Below are 16,477 nucleotides of genomic sequence, written 5' to 3'. Positions count from 1 at the left end.
AATTCTTATGTTACCCATCTGTTCTGAATGTGCTGCTGGCTTATATTTTCCATTTCCCTTTTTATTTCAGACAGCTTTTCCTATGTCAAGCCAGTGTTGCTATTATAGTGGGAAGAAAATTTTAAACATTGTGACTGTCACTTGAACGTTTTCAGATGACAGTTCTTTATCTTTTCTTATAAACATGGCCATCAGTTCTGAGCACTATTCAGTTGTGCCCTTTCATGACCCTATGTATATACTAATAAATGTAGGTTTCCAGCTGGAAACATTTTTGATTTTGAGGCATCACAGTCAACAATGAAAAGCTTTTCTGTTCTGCAAATATATGTGCTTGTTGCAGTTGTTTTATTGTGTGCCTTGAAGTCATTTACAATTTATAGCAACCTTAAGGCAAACCTATCATGGGGCTTCCTTGGAAAGATTTGTTCAGAGGAGGTTTGTCATTGCCTTCCCCTGGGGTTGAGAGTGTGTGACTCATCCAAGGGTTTCATGGCTGAGCTGGGATTTAAACCCTGGTCTCCAGAGTCATAGCCCAACACCCAAACCACTATGCCACACTGGCTTTCCTTGTTGCAGTTACTGAATGCGAATTAAAACCTGTTCCCAAACCACTGGTTAGAATGCAGTGCATGTAGCATCAGGTACAATTTTAATCCCATCCTTGCCACTTAGCGTTACAATCACCTGTGGAATGGGTCTAGGCTAATAACTATTAATTGAGCTAAGGTCACTCAGTGAGTTTTGCAGTTTGTTGAGAATTTACCATATTGACTTTTAGCATGACTTGGACCTTAGTAAAACAAGATATGTTCCTTTCCATGCATATGCTACTCAAACCAGCCTAACATGTCCATTAGTAGAAACTATAGTTTGTACATGGCTTGCCTCCACTAACGCCACTAATTGTTTTTAAGGTTAATTAAAAATAAACATAGAAATGAAAACTTCTGAAATGCTCATAGTCACGCTGGAGAAAGAAGATAGAGCACAAAAGCCCAGGGCTTAATAGCCTTATTCTTGTAATACTTAGCTGTGATTTTGCCTTGCTGTGTAGAACAAAGAACCTTACTGCACAGGGCTCCTGGGACATCCTGAGAATGGTCCAAAAGGGGCCAGGAAGGGAATGGAACGAAATGAGTGTGGGACGCATTTTACTGCACACAAGGAAGTCCCTCACTCATTCTGTTCCCCTCTCTTCCTTTCCCATTCTGTTCCAGAGGAGGCGATTTTTGAGAACTGTTCTGAACAGTTCTCAAAAATCGTGTCCTAGGGAATGGAATGGGAACAGAAGGGAAGGGAGCGGAATGAGTAAGGGTCATCTGTGTGCAATAAAATGCATCCCCTACTCGTTCCACACTCTTTCCAGGTCCTTTCCATTCCGTTCACAGGCCATTCCATGGAGCTCCTGTGTGCTAAGGTCCAAAGTCATCACCTACAGTTTGCCCTCGGTATGCATGGCGGATTGGTTCCAGGAGCCTCTGTGGACACCAAAATCCATGGATGCTCAACTTCCTTACATAAAATGGTGTACAGTGAGCCCTTGGTATCTGCTAGGGTTTGGTTCCAGGGCCCCCTGTGGATATCAAAATCTGTGGATGGCCAAGTCCCATTATATTCAATGGTGTAGTAAAATCATGTCCTTTCTAAAAAGCCAAAATCAAAGTTTGCTTTTGGAATTTAAATATAATTTTTAATATTTTCACACCTTGGAGGGTTGAATCTGTGGATAAGGAATCCATGGATAAAGAAGGCTGACTGTAGTATTTGTGAACGAATGAGATGCGAGATGAACAATGCTCAAACAGCATGAGGATCTATGAAATGGCAAGGAGGCTATGGCAGGTTATGCCTGTACATCACGGGGTTTCAGGATATGCGTATACATCATTCCTTTTTTCCTCTCCCATTTGCTTCATCCTTTTTATTCTGCAAGAGACTAACATGGCTACCTCTTTGAATATAATTCATCTATGGTTTTCCCCCCCAGGTTTGTGCAGAAAAACAGCGCTTTGAGAAGCTGATGGAACATTTTCGAAATGAAGATAACAATATAGATTTCATGGTAAGTGTCAGCATATTATATTATATATTCATAAAAGGTTACTCTTCCCTCAATCTGCAGTCTCCATGCTGCAGTTTCTATGGTCTCGGAACTCTTAGGACCATCTTTCTGGGGAGAAGAGATGGGAAAGCCCAGCTAGCAATGTTAACTTTCCCCCATGGGGTAGTGTACAAGTGTGCTAAAAATGGGCTACAGAGACCACTTGGGAAATGTGGCAATGAAAAGGCAAGAGCTCTTCTTTTATATTCCAAATAGCATCAAGCAGTGCTACCATGTGGCACACCCTTAAATGTTAAACTTCTTGCTCTTAGCATCCAACATTAACTAGTTAATTAATTAACTATGTGATTAGCTCCTATAACTAATATTTTACCAGCATTTAGTGGTATACTACTACTGCAAATATATTCTTTGCCAAAAGCAAAACCTTTTAAAAAGCAAATCTTCAACATCAGCATCTTTTTCCAGACAACACACAAGTGAACAAGAAGTTTTCCTCTTTACTGGCAGTAATTTATGATCTCTCCAAGTTCTTTAATTTCCCTCATGTCTGAGAAGTTAGGCTTTCTAGCAGTATATGTGGTACTGCACACAAGCTTCAGACTTCTTTTTCTTCCTGTTTTCCCTTCCTCACATGGAAAAGCATAGCCATCTAAACATGGTTGTTTGCTTCTGTGCAATCAACTCTGCTGACAGTACTGCAACTTCTGCTAAATTATCTCATGCTCAGAGATTATTTAGAAAGCTGCTTCAGTTTAAATCCTGGTGCTTGTGGCCCACAGTTTATGCTATCTATGCACATAAACCATTTCATGTCACACAGGAAAATTACAATGAATCCATGGTCCTTACTCTAATATCATGCAAAGTTAATATTTTGTAACCTATGTAGTGATCTCTTTTAATTGGAACTTGAACCAAATACCTACCATATATACTCGACTATAAGTCAAGAAATCTATGCTCCAAAATTGACCCTAAAATATGGGGTAGACTTATATAAGAGTCAGTATACCAGTGGTGCTTAAGAGCGTCCTAAAGCAAGCAAGCCTGACGCCCTAATCTCCATTGAACACCAGTTCCTTCCCTCTCCAGTCCGTTTGGCAAGCCTTTGCTTCCTGTCGGAAAAACTCCCTATTTAAAAACACTTGCTTCTTTCTCTTTGTAAACCTTTACTTCCTATGGAAAAACCTCTTCATTTAAAACAACTTGCTTCTGTCTCCAGTCTACTTTGCAAGACCTGGCTTCCTATGGAAACAAGTCTCCATTTAATTCCACTTGCTTCTTTTCTCAATCCGATGTTAAAACCTCTCCTCCAGCACCTTGGGAGAGGTCCAGAGAAGGAGAAGGAGAAGGAGAAGGAGGGACAGAAGTGGTATTTCCCCTTTTCTATCCTTCCTTATAGCCCCCTAAGTTTTATCCTAGTCTTACCTATGGGTCATATCAAAATCCAAGATTTTGACCCTGAAACCTTCCCTTGACTTATACATGAGGTCGACTTGTACACGAGTATATAAGTAGTTCCTTTAGAGACTTTGCAAAGATGCAATGTGATATCTAACCAATACTTCTACAATTTCTCCAACACTTTCTCTTCTCATAAATTTTGTTGAAAATCTCTGGCTTTGCCATGTTTCCTAGTGGGAAAATTTGATTCGGTCCAACATGTCTGGGAAATTTTACTTTAAAAACCAGCAAAAATCCTGCTTAAACAGCCAGAGAATAAAAACAAAAACTAGGAATGTTTAATTTAAAGTAAGATACAGTAGTAATTCAGAGGGAAATGGAATAAATATCTGAAATGTACAGCATGCTGATGCCTCGTGAAATAGAACATCATCAGGGAACTGGCATTGTAGCTATTCCTATTTCTGTTCTTCAGTTAAATGTGGCACTTAAATGTTAACTGTTTCCAATTTCCTTCTCTTCTCTTATTTCCCCTTCACTGAGAGAGAACCAGTTTCAGCAATGGAAATCAAAAGGCCTTTATAGACTGAGAGACATTTTTTAAAAAATAAATAGTTGCCCCAAAACATGAATCTAATTACATGAACAGGTGGACAATGATAACTCACTATAGTTTCATTTTTTTCAGTTACTAAATTTTACACTTTTCGCTAAAGTGAAAAAGGAAGCAACATGTTGTCTATAGCAGATAATCCACAGGATCAAGTCCATGGAAAGGCAAGGCTGGGACCAAAAACAATAATCTGAAGAAGGCAGCAAATTCAGAACAAAAATCCAGAGAGCAAACATCAGAGTATGAAATAAAAACAGTTCAACCCAGAGCCCAAAGGGGTACATAGGCCAATTGTCATCTCCTCCAGAGTACCACAGCTGAACAATTGTGGCTGCCTCTGGCTGTCAGAAGTGATGTTGCATTACTGCAGTCATGTTTGGGGCCATTTTGAAGGAATGGATCTTGCTGTTCCCAGGTGGAGAACCCTTGATGCGGTATCTTTTGTGTTTTCAAAGCCATTTCAATGTATTTTGGCCCCAAAAGGGGACTCTCAGAACTGAAAAATTTAGAGGCATGTCTGGGGACTTGGGTGTCAGTGGGGATCCCAAGAGTCACATGAAACCCACAGGCCACATGATTGGTCTAAGAAGAAATTATTCACAATCCACTCAAATTCTCCTTTTGTCTCTTTTTCCAGGCATTCTAGGATGTTGGGGACAATGTGGTCTGAGCAATTATATTAATCCCAGTTGTAGTTTATTGTAGATGTCTGGGGCAAGACTGGAGATTAAGTTTTCACATTCCCTTGGGTAGGATCAATTTTCTAACTTTAGCAAAACCAAAGGAATGTTAATAAACATTGATTTTAAAGTCCACCAATCTACTTTTGGGGGGGAATAATCTGGGGAGAAGAAAAAGTTGAATTTGAATTCAGTAACAGTAACATTAGCATCCTTGAGTTATTTTTACCAATTGCACTCTCCTCTCTATCAATGATAAAAATAAAATAATTATGCAGAAGAAGCAACAGAGAATTAATGGCACATACTTTTATTTTATTTTAAAATGTTGTTAGCCGCCTTGAGTCCCATTATTGGGAGAAAGACGGGATATAAATGAATAAAATCATCATCATCATCACCACCATCTGACAGATCACACACTTCTGTTTTAAATAGTATCATCAAATGAATAGAAAGAGTTCAGGAAGTTTGAGAGAAGAACTGCTAGGCAAAGAAGAGCCACTCTATAGAGGCTTTGCATGTTGGATTCTGGAGGTTTTTTTTTTTTTTTTTGGTATTCTGCATCCATTCTGGTTTTTGATATTTGCAGGTTGTTCGTTATTAACAACCATACTTATCATGATAGTGGGGAAGAGGTCAAACAAGGCTCTCTGTTTCTGAAACTTGAGCAAGTATAGTAATGAACAAGTACATCAGTAAAATAATAGCTTGCTGACTATTAACTTGACATGGAATCTGGGCAGGAGTATGGATTGAGATATATATATGTGTGAGAGAGAGAATGTGTGTGTGTGCTCTAATGTAAAGAGGAGAAAGGGGATTTGAAAAGGAATTCCTATTTATGGCTGTTGTGCCAGGGAACAAAATGCTATTTTAAAATAAGCCAGAACATTTGTTTCAGTATGCTATATTTCATGCTCTTTAAATATGTGCATGATTAGTATAGAGACTTGTGAGCATTTGTCACCATCAAGCTTGTTTTTTTCTTGCTCAGTGGTTTATATCACTCAAGTTTCATGTTTGTAGTGTCATGCTCTTTCATGTGCCTGCTAGGTCTCATCCCCCACAGGGGTGGGTGGGGAGGAAAGTCTCTGTAGAGTCACAGGTGGAAAGCATAAAACTGGTTCCCCAATAATTTCCCACTGAGTTACTAATGAAGGGGGGGTTAAAATCAGTGGGGGTGTGTGGCAGTTTAGATGATCTCTAGAGGACTCATCCTGCTCAGCAGAAGCAGGAGGGGATCCTAGAATCAGGACAGATGCTCACAAAAATTGGGCAGGAGGAAGAGCATCAAGAAAATGTTTGAAGATTGCAAATTTATAATGGCTTAGCTGAAAATAAACTTTTTTGAACTCCTACCTGAGAGCAGGAATATAATTCCTAAGTTTCTTCTTGAAGGAAAAAAAAATATAGTAGTTTTCTTTCTACTGCAAGAAAATCTTCAAAAACCACACAGTTTCAAAGTCTACTTGCAATTTAGGACTTATTCTGTGCAAAATTAGCACTTTCTGTGCAGGAAATTGGTTTTTCTGTACAGAAAATTCAATTTTTGTGCAGAAATATTTTCTCAGCAGAAGATACAGTTTCTTGCAAAGGAATTGCTGTTTACCACGCAAAGCAACCACATGCCATTTTTTTGCAGAATAAATCTGGGAAGAGTCTTGTGAGGATTCTTCTCATCAGGGTTTTTCAATACTAAAAAAAAACCCTTGTGGTATAATCATCCCCTTATTTATCCTCCTTGCCTTTTTATGTTAAAGGAGTCCTAATTCCTGTGCGTATATGCACACACAAATCGAGAACACACACACAGAGTCTTCATCCATAAACTTTAAACACTCTTATCACAGTATGTGTATACAATATATTCTCCATTTTTTGTCCTTGTTCCTATCCACCCTCTCTATACAAAAAATAGCTCTACTTTTTTGTCATCTTCTGTTTTGTGACGATGAGTGTTTCTTTACAGGTGGCGTGCATGCAGTTCATTAACATAGTTGTTCACTCAGTTGAAGACATGAATTTCAGAGTTCACCTCCAGTATGAGTTTACAAAACTAGGACTGGATGAATATTTGGATGTAAGTACAGTCCACCAGGGTTCATCATGGCCTACCAAGCATACTGTTGATTCTGACATTTGAATGTTTTGAGCTTTATACTTGGATGTGATTAGGTAGATCATGATTATGCAATTTCTTCCTCTTGTATGCACCAGAGTGGATTCTTTTTCAAAAAACTTGATATTGTTTTAAGCAGTTGTGAGTTGGATTTCAGACAGGAGTTTTTCCTTGCTTCACTTCATGGTGCCCAGGACTGAGCCTGGGACCTTACACATTGGCAGAGTCTGTATTCTACCAGTGATGTATGGTCTTTCCTCAAAGGTGTGTAAAGCAAGAAATTAAGGCTGGTATGATACAATGAATTTATGATGGGACATCTAAATGGCTTTTCACCCCAGCAAACCTTCCTCAGGAAGGTTCTTCTGTATACAAAAATATGACATATGTATCAAATCGGGGATAAGCTGGGGAATCTGTTCATCAGATGCTTAACATGTAATGCTGGTTGTAGGGCGAAAGGGGATATCCAGCCACACCCAGCAGAAAGAAGGAACATGTGATATATTCAATCCACAATAGGTAATAAGGTGTATTTTACCAAAACTGTATATTTCCCAAAATAGACAATCAGGGTTTTGCAGTGTTCAAAACTTCATGGAAAGCCTATATAGATAGTGGAGGCTTGCCTCTTCAGAATCTCATATTCTACACAAACACAGTGATGGAAATATTCACAGAGTGGGTGGGCATAGCACTGCTTATACATCATGCTTAAAGAATGCCTGAGTTGTGCTTCTGTTTTGTTCTAAAATGAAGCATTCTCTTTTGAAGAAGAAGTTAAACCAATGCCTCATGAAGTAAATGGTTGGGTCTACATTTCTTAAATTTATGCCCAGTTATTTATGGTGCCTTTATTCTGTAATTATTTCAAAAGCGGTTCAAGAAGACTAGTTGGAAACAGAAGTGGATTTATTCATGTGCACCTAACATTATTGGGTGGAGAAATTAGTTTTTCATTCCACTGTTGTGAACTCATTAAATAGTTGCAGAATAGAAATAAGTCTCTGTTTCACACTACCAATATCTTTTTTGCCATGTGTTTTGCTATTAACAAAGAGCAATACCATTTTTTGGGATCTCATAATTGTTTAGGACTTTGTGTTCTCTTAATTTTGTGCCCTCTTTTTCCATCTTTTCATTTTTTTCCCTTCCTGTGGTATTCAATTTTTATGTATTTTTACATGGAAACTTTTGGGGAGGGAGGTTGCTCAAGAGTTCACTTGCTCTTGCTGGTTTTTGGCTTTGTTCCAGTGTGTGACATAATCAGAGGTGCTTTTTATATATTCTGACAAGAATATTTATATTCTATATAATATGTTCCTTCTGATGCTATCACACTACACCCGGTCTGTGGCTTATATTTCCAAAAAGGGAGAGAATTTATTACTGAACTCTTTTGAATCATTTACCTTCAACTATAGGATAGGTTTCTTCCCTACCCTGGCCCTTCCATAATTACAGTTCTAGAATAAATCATTATTCTATAGAAACACTGCAACACAGAAGTTCTTAGCATTCATATTAAACTGATTGACCTTTAGAGTTATTACCAAAAAACTGACTGAACTCCTAAAAAGCTACTAGGGCCACAGACCTCAACACAGTAGCAGAACATTACATTGAACCAAATGGGACTTACTTATGAGTGACCATAGATAGGATGGTGATATCCAAATGAGATCTTTTTTCAAACTGACCAGGGGCTGTTTGAAAAACAATGGATTATCAACAAAATAAATCAGGCATTTGGGAGACAGAAAGGAAATGAGGATAATACTCTAAATAAATAAATAAATACACACACACAGCCAGCTGTATGGACCAAAGAGAAGATCTGTTAAGTAAATTTCAGCTTTCAGTCTAGATCTGGGGAATTCTAGGAGATGCTTGATCCCTTCCAGTAATCTTTAGTCATTGATTTTTATCTGCTTCAGCAGCTCAATGATGCTCTCAGTACAATATAAATTAAATGAGGACATTTTAAAAAAAAGATACAGTGTAAGAAGGATGAGAGGATCTAAAACTGATCCACGCAGGAGGTCAGGTGTTCAGTGGTTCTCTTAAACAAAGAAGGCTTCAGGACAACATACAAACTAGGCAGAAGAGCTATGATCAGATACCCAGATGACTTTCTTTTCTTAAAAGGAACCCTGGTGCAGGGGGAGAAGTTAATATTTTCTCTCTGTGACAATTCCATGCAACAGTTCTATCTCCCAACACTACTATTTGCTATGAAGGAGAAAATGTACAACATGAGTAAGTGTGTTCTGAACCTCAAAATTTGAAGGCATTTATGTAGGGAGGGAATTTCAAACACATGGAGACACATCAAAAATACCTTTGATACCTCTACCATAGATGTCCACACTTATTCTTAAAGGCATATTAAGAAGGGGCATATTTGTAGACCTTACACAAGATGGGAAGGAAGCAGGTGATTGGTAAGATACTATTTGTTACCTTCTTTGAAAGCTCTGCTGAAACTTTGGCAACACACAGTTGTATTCCTTTTCTCTAGCGAGAGGATCTAGGAATCTGCATGATCTGAAATGTAGATTCTGTTGTCCTACTTAATTTGTTTGGCTCTCAGGGGAAAAGAATCACTGTCAAGTATAATTAGATGCAGATATATATTGATCAGTAATACTGAAATTAAGTATGTGAGCCATTGATGACACCAGTATCAATCTTCTCCTCATTGGTACCAAATTCATTTCATTGTCATTCTCTCCCTTTGCTTTGGGCCTTTCAGAAGCTGAAACACACAGAAAGTGATAAGCTGCAGGTGCAGATTCAAGCTTACTTGGACAATGTCTTTGATGTGGGAGCTTTACTTGAAGATGCTGAGACCAAGAATGCTGCCTTGGAAAGAGTGGAAGAACTGGAAGAAAATATCTCTCATGTTAGTAGCAACATGAATGCTTTAATTTTTTAAAGAACTGAGATTTCTGAAGGCTAGGGTAGGCTGACTGACTGGCTGATTGATTGATTTTAGAAGGTGTTACCCCTGAAGGAATTATGAGGATCACTAAAGCAGGGCATTCGACTGTAATTAGAAATATACTCTCTCTGATTTATAGCCAGGAGTGCTGGTAAATCTTTTGATCATCTATTTCTATTGATATCTTGATAAAAAGATGGGAGAGGAGGATGTAAAGAAGGGATGGAACTCATGTAGCCTTCCTCATTTTGTTGCACTGCAGTTTCCAGCATTCCTCACCACTGGTGATGCTGCTAGGGATAAATTGGAACTGCAGTACAGCAGCATTAAGACATGTGTGTGGTTTCCTCCCTTGATCTAGAGGGAAGATGATTTCACCTAGATAATTAGTTTTTGTTTCATTTTGATGGTTATCATTCCTCCAAATAGTGTTTCTCCATCAAGGAATGACATCCACAAGTGGATAGGAAAAGGGGCAATTTTGGCAATTCATACTCCTTCCTGCAGTTCTCTCTGTGCCCCATCCCCTGCCCTGGATGGTGGAGCCCCAAACTTCAGCTCTGTTTGCAATTGTGTGTGTGTATGTGTGTATTTATCTTGACAACATGATCTTGAACATAGTGCCACTTTATTTTAATTAGTTTTTAAATTATGGAGGGGAGTTAGTTATGAAATTCCAGTTCACAGGATATTTCTTTGTGTGGTGCCTATAAAATCCTCAATAAATAATATTTATTAGGTGCAAAAGAAGGCAAATTCCTGTTGAAGCACAAGCAGTATATACAATTTATGTTGAAAAGTCATATGGTCAGAAAATTTGGCTGACTTATTTTGATTGTAAAACCTTAGCCGTGTGTGTGTGTGTGTGTGTGTGTGTGTGTGCGCGCGCGCGTGTGCGGCTATGTGTGTATGTCCCTGTTTTATATTGACATGTTGTTGAGGAAAATATTACGTATACACATGGGGCATATGGAGGTGTGAACATGTTGCTTGATGTTTCCTCAGTGTTCTGTGTTGGAGTGTTTAGCTAATCACAGAATGCTGCAGGAACACATCTTCAGTTGGGTTCCTTAAGAACTTTCGTATAGATTAGTAGTTTATAGTTTTTAGGGCTAGTGTGTTATAGTGGTTTCAGTTTTGAACTTGGACACTGGGAGACCAGGGATCAAATCCCTGCTTGGCCATGAAAACCTACTGAGTGACTTTCTCACACTCTCTTAGCCTCAGAGTAGGGTTGCCATAAGTGAGGACCTCCAAACCGGGACAAATGTAGGACAAATGCAGGACAACATTTTTAAATGTAGGACACATTTTTAAAAAATGGAGGACACGCAAAAAAATTGAGGCTTTTTTAGAAATGTTAATATAAATCCATGTTTCTTAGGCATGATCAAAATGGAGGACATTTTGACATTATTCGTAGACAGATCACGGAAATGTACTTCCCTTTCTGGCCACCCCCCTCTCCCCATTCCAAACAGCACATTTGAGCATTGAACATGGCTTTATTTTAACATTGCCTCTTGCATATTTCAGAGGCTTATTCCACAAACAAACCCTTTGGTCAAGGGACTTTGGTTTTCCTTCATTTTGACTTGTTTTGTCTGTATTCCACCCCACTAAATAAAGGAGACATGAAATGGAGTTAATGGGTACAAGTTGTTAAACAAAACAGTCTTGTGAGACTCTGTAGGCAAGAGGTGCACCATGTTAAGAACTGCATTAAGCATACTTAGGCTGCTGCCACACTGCTTTCACTCTCATCACTCCATCCTATGGAATCCTGGGATTTGTAGTTTGTTGTGGTGCCAAGGCTGGGCTTTGAAATCTCAGGCATAAGAGAGGCAAAAGGCTTGGGCTGCATCTACACTGGAGAAATAATCTGGCTTGAGACCACTTTAACTGTCTTGCCTGAATGCTATGGAATTCTGGGAATGGTGGTTTGTTCCAGCACCACAGCAGAATGGCAGTTAACCCCTGGAAAGCTCTCTGACCAAGGTGACCAATGCCCTCACCCCAAAATGTAGGGCACCCAAGCAAAAAAAATGTAGGACATGGCCAAAAATAAAAGCTAAAAACACCCATGTACTTATAAATCCATGCTTCTTAGCCATGATCCAAATGGAGGACCTTTTGAAATTTGACCGAAGAGGACATGTCCTGGAAAAGGAGGAGGATGCCTGGTCACCTTGTCTCTGGTCCAAAACACACTGCAGAAATAAAACAATGCTGGACTGAAATGCCCAGAGTTCCTCACCAAAGCTGCATCCACACTGAGGAAATAATCCAGTTTGAGAGTGACTTAACTGTCCTGGGTTAGTGCTGGGGAATGCTGGGAACTGTAGTACATTGTGGCCCCAGAGCTATCTCTGATAGGGAGTCCCATAACCCTCCAAACGTAGTTGAACTGCAGTGCCCAGAATTCCTCCCCAGGTGCATCCACACTGAGGAAATGGCCCAGTTTGAGACTGCTCAGTGCTGGGGAATCCTGGGAATTGTAGTCTATTGTGGCCTCAGAGCCATCACTGACAGAGAAGTCTCAATGTCTCCCAAACACTAGCATTCCCAGGATTCCCTAGCACTGAGTTAAAGCAGTCTCAAAGTGGGTTATTATTCCTGCAGTGTGTGTGAGAGATATAAAAGCTAGGGACTGGATTCATTTGGAGGATCTCTGTGTCCAAAACACACTGCTTGGACTGCCAGGGCTCAGTGCTATGGAATCCTGGGAATTGTAGTTTATTGTGGCACCAGAGCTCTCTGACAGAGAAGGCCAAATGCCTCACAGACCCCAGAATTCCAGAGCATTGAGCTTTGGCAGTTAAAGGGGTCTCAAAGTGCAGAGGGGGGGGGGGAAGAGAGAAAAGCCAGGGAGTGTGAATGAGCTCTGAGAGGAGGAGGAGGAGGAGGGAGGGAGCCAAGGGAAGTGGCCAGGACCACCAGAGGAGCCCCTGCTTTTCCTCATCATCACAGCCTTCTCACTGCTGGCAAGAGGCTCTGCCCCCAGCCAGGCAACACCTCCATTCAGTCTCCTTTTGTCAAAAGAGCTCTGGTGCCACAAGAAACTACAATTCCCAGAATCCCATAGCACTGAGCCATGGATGTTTAGGGGGGGGGGGTCAAACAATTTCTGCAGCCTTTGCTACCCCAAAGCCTTCTATTATTTACCAGCAACTTGCAAGGCAAAATCTCTTCCTTCCAAGCCATTGAAAACCAACCCAAGGGGAGGGGGGCTGATTGCTTCTTTCCCATTGGTCAGCTTCGGGAGAAATTTGCATATTACAAGGAAAGGTGTTTAGGGCCTCAAAAACGACCCTGTGATAAAGAATTACAACAATACTGAGTGCTATACATTTAAAAGATGAGGCATTTAGACTCCCAGGGAAACAGGAATGAATGGTGGCCTTTTTTTCTTTGCTCACTGTAACCTGAAAGTAATGCCTCTTGCAGGGTATATATACCAAGTGGGCTGGCAATAGCTCTGAGTGGCAGATGTCTTGAAGACCTGCTCTCTAGGCTTAAGGCAGGCAGGGAGGTGGTGGGGAGGGTGGCACACAGCCATGGGGAGGGAGGGCTGGAGCTGCCTCCAGGGCCTTGCTGGGGGGGGGGAGGTCCTGGGGAGGGGCCAAACCAGGGCGGGACCGTGTGGCCCCGCCCCAAACCGGGAAAGTCCCGCCCCCAGGCGGGATATGGCAAGCCTACCTCAGAGGAAGGCAAGACTATTAACAAATTTGGTTAATAAAACTGTGTGATAAGTTTGGTTTGCCTCACGGTCACCATAAGTCAGAGATGAATTGAAGATACATACTACAACAGTTTGCTGCAGAATTGTGCTGAGATTTTTTGTGACCAAACTTTATCTGATTACCCTCTTAGTGACCTTTCCTCTTTTTCCCTGAATAATCTTTTCTTTTCATTAAATATGAATATGCAGCCTAAAAATCAGTTTCAACATTAGAACACACTACTAAAACACCCCTATAAGGCTACAATTTCAGTAAAATCAATTACACAGCATAGCTTGGGTTTTAAACTTTCATAAGTAATGTTGTTGGAGAGTGTTCTCTTGTTAGATCCCCCTCTAATATTAAAATTGAACTTACCATCTTGATTCATATTTAGTCCAGGCATATACTATATTTGACCATTCTGTTCTGATCTAGTGGCATGTTTCTGCCATGAATGAAACTACCTTTATTCATATTACATATATGTAGTGTTCTTCTGTGATCAGGCAATTGACTCAAATAGCTCTGGAGTATTTAATTTTACAATTCCACGTGGAATCACTTAGGAGAATTTCTTCACCAAGAATTCTGCTATGGGTAGAGGAGGTCAATTTACATATAAATTGCAAATTTTGTGCACACACAGAACAAACAAATAATGGCAGGTTAGTGCTTCATACAATGTACAGTAAGTGGTTGCAAAGCAGAGCTGTTTTGCATTTGCGTTTAATATTTATCAGCAGCTGGGATCATGTGGGAGTGAGATGGTTGGATGGTAGGAGTTTGTACGTAAATAATTAAATTAAGTCAAATCCTCTGGAGATGAAGGCTCAAAAGTGTTGTGAGTGCCTCAATCAGAAGAATGTGAACATATTACCCCTTTGTTTTAATTAGTTTATGGAGATGTGGTTGTTTATGTATGCCCTGTTTGCATGACAGTTCTCCTTTGTATGAGCACTGAAACTTTGACTTCGCAGTTACTCTGTCTAAAGATAATTGAAGGTCTTCCTCTACATAGGGGTGGGCAAGTCCACAGGGGTAAGGGTGAATTTGTCCACTCGGCCTCACCCCCAACAGGCCACTTGTGACATCACATCCAACTATCATTTTGTCTGATTTTCTGTCAATTTGTAAGATTTCTTTTGTGTTTTAAAGCAGTTTGGTGGGACTTCATAGGCCACACCTGAAATCCTAAGAGCGTCATGGGGTCCACAGGCTGAATTTTGTGAACTTCTGCTCTAGATAAACCTTCCCCCCAAAAAAAAACCTAAGAACAGTACTTCCAAATTACCTGTCTTAATCTTCAAATCACTTACCATATGCATTACCTGACTGCTGCAACTACTTGTCTGGAACTACTGTTGTTTTCCTGTGACTAGTACTATAGATGTAAAAGGGAATTAGAGATGAAGATAATCCATATGATGATGACACTTCAGCTCAAACCTCCAGGGGATGGGTTCCCAATAAGCTCATGTAGATGTAGAAAAAATTAATGGACAAGGTAGAAATCTGGAATACCAAAGGCCAGTATCTGTGAAGTGGAGCAGAACACTATCATCTTATTCTGCCCTTCCAGAAAAGACCAGAGCTATTGCAGTTGCATGATTCCCAAGTTAAGGCATCTGATAGGGGCATCCATGGGATGTATTGTGGTACATCTGTAGGTTGGGCAATTTGGCAGGTCAGGGATTCCTTTCCTCTTATAAACTGCTGTAGGGTGCATCTTTGCACAAAATGTGGCTTCAGGTGTTTTCTTTTTCTTTTTAAAAGAAGGTGACTAGAAGTTTACAGCAGGTAAAAACAACAACGATGACAACAAAAAGGGTTACTTTCAATAAATCAAGGCCTAAGAGGTTTCAGAGCAGAATCACCATTTCTGGAGCTTTCTGGAGTGCAATATTCTGTCTTTCAAACAAAAAACAGTGGCTGGTTACAGACCGCCTATTTGGGGCGGGCTGTACCCGCCCCTTTCCCCGGTGTATCGGGGCCTCAGCGGTCAGAACGGCAGCCACTGAGGCCCCGATCCGCCGCTTTCCAGGCTGCGGGGAAGTGGCAAAACGCCGCTTCCCCGCAGCCTGAAAAGGGGTGTCCTTGGGGCTTCAAGCCCCAAGGACACCCCGCGGCGGCGGGGAGGAGGAGATCTCCCTTGCTTCGCTGGGTGCAGCCGTCTGAAGGCTGTGCCCAGCGAAGCAAAGCGGCGCCGCAAACCAGGAAGGAGCTCCTTCCTGGTTTGCACTAAGGGCACCCTAGGTGCCCTGGCAGGAGCGAGGACATCACATCTGCGCCGCCCCATATAGAGGCGGCGCGGCCGTGATGTCCTCATGGCGGCGGCCGTCTGGAACGGCCGCCGTCATTTTTACGCGCAGAGCGTACTTTCATGGCAGTGTGTAACCCGCCAGTGAGAATGGTAGGATGTATGGGGGATCTTTTAGTGGACTGGGGCTTCTAAAAACCACAGGGCCTGATACAACCTTTATATCTTTCTCTTTAAAACACTGCTGTAGACCAGTAGACCCATCAATTTAACACCTTCTTCCTTGTCCAGTTATCAGAAAAACTTCAAGACACAGAAAATGAAGCTATGGCAAAGATTGTTGAACTGGAAAAGCAACTCATGCAAAGAAACAAAGAACTGGATGTTGTTCGAGTAAGTGTACTTTGAGAGATGATTGTGTTGCATGAGGTGTTCACTAGGTAGTCACTCACTGGTATGTCAAATTCAGAGAAGTGGCATCTGCTAGGTTCACTTTTGCATCAAAAGTAGATAAAAGTTAGATTTTATTTGCAGGCCATGGGAGGCAGATATTCCAAAAACTTATTGTACATACACTACAGTGAGGAAGAACTAGAACTCTTCATTCTGTTCTGCAAATATTCTCAACTGCTGTTTTGAAACTGCTAACAAGAACAAGGTGTAT

At 40.7% G+C, this 16,477-nt stretch overlaps 1 protein-coding gene across 12 annotated transcripts in view; it reads left to right on the top strand.

Moving 5' to 3' along the window:
- FMNL2 (formin like 2) overlaps positions 1-16,477 on the top strand; it is a 267,683-nt gene that overhangs the window by 205,955 nt on the left and 45,251 nt on the right. For all 12 annotated transcript variants that reach the window (XM_089520017.1, XM_089520020.1, XM_089520011.1 and 9 more), the window contains 4 exons: positions 1,991-2,065; positions 6,738-6,848; positions 9,643-9,792; positions 16,105-16,206. In XM_089520017.1, coding sequence (XP_089376143.1) covers positions 1,991-2,065; positions 6,738-6,848; positions 9,643-9,792; positions 16,105-16,206 — 438 coding nt within the window. The remainder of the gene's footprint in view (positions 1-1,990; positions 2,066-6,737; positions 6,849-9,642; positions 9,793-16,104; positions 16,207-16,477) is intronic.

The sequence above is a fragment of the Sceloporus occidentalis genome, unplaced genomic scaffold (genome assembly GCF_023333645.1).
Source record: "Sceloporus occidentalis isolate IW3139 unplaced genomic scaffold, rSceOcc1.0.p SCAF_4, whole genome shotgun sequence".
NCBI classification, from domain to species: domain Eukaryota; kingdom Metazoa; phylum Chordata; class Lepidosauria; order Squamata; family Phrynosomatidae; genus Sceloporus; species Sceloporus occidentalis.
The sequence above is the reverse complement of the archived record's forward strand: the minus strand, read 5'-3'. Positions and strand labels throughout refer to the sequence as shown.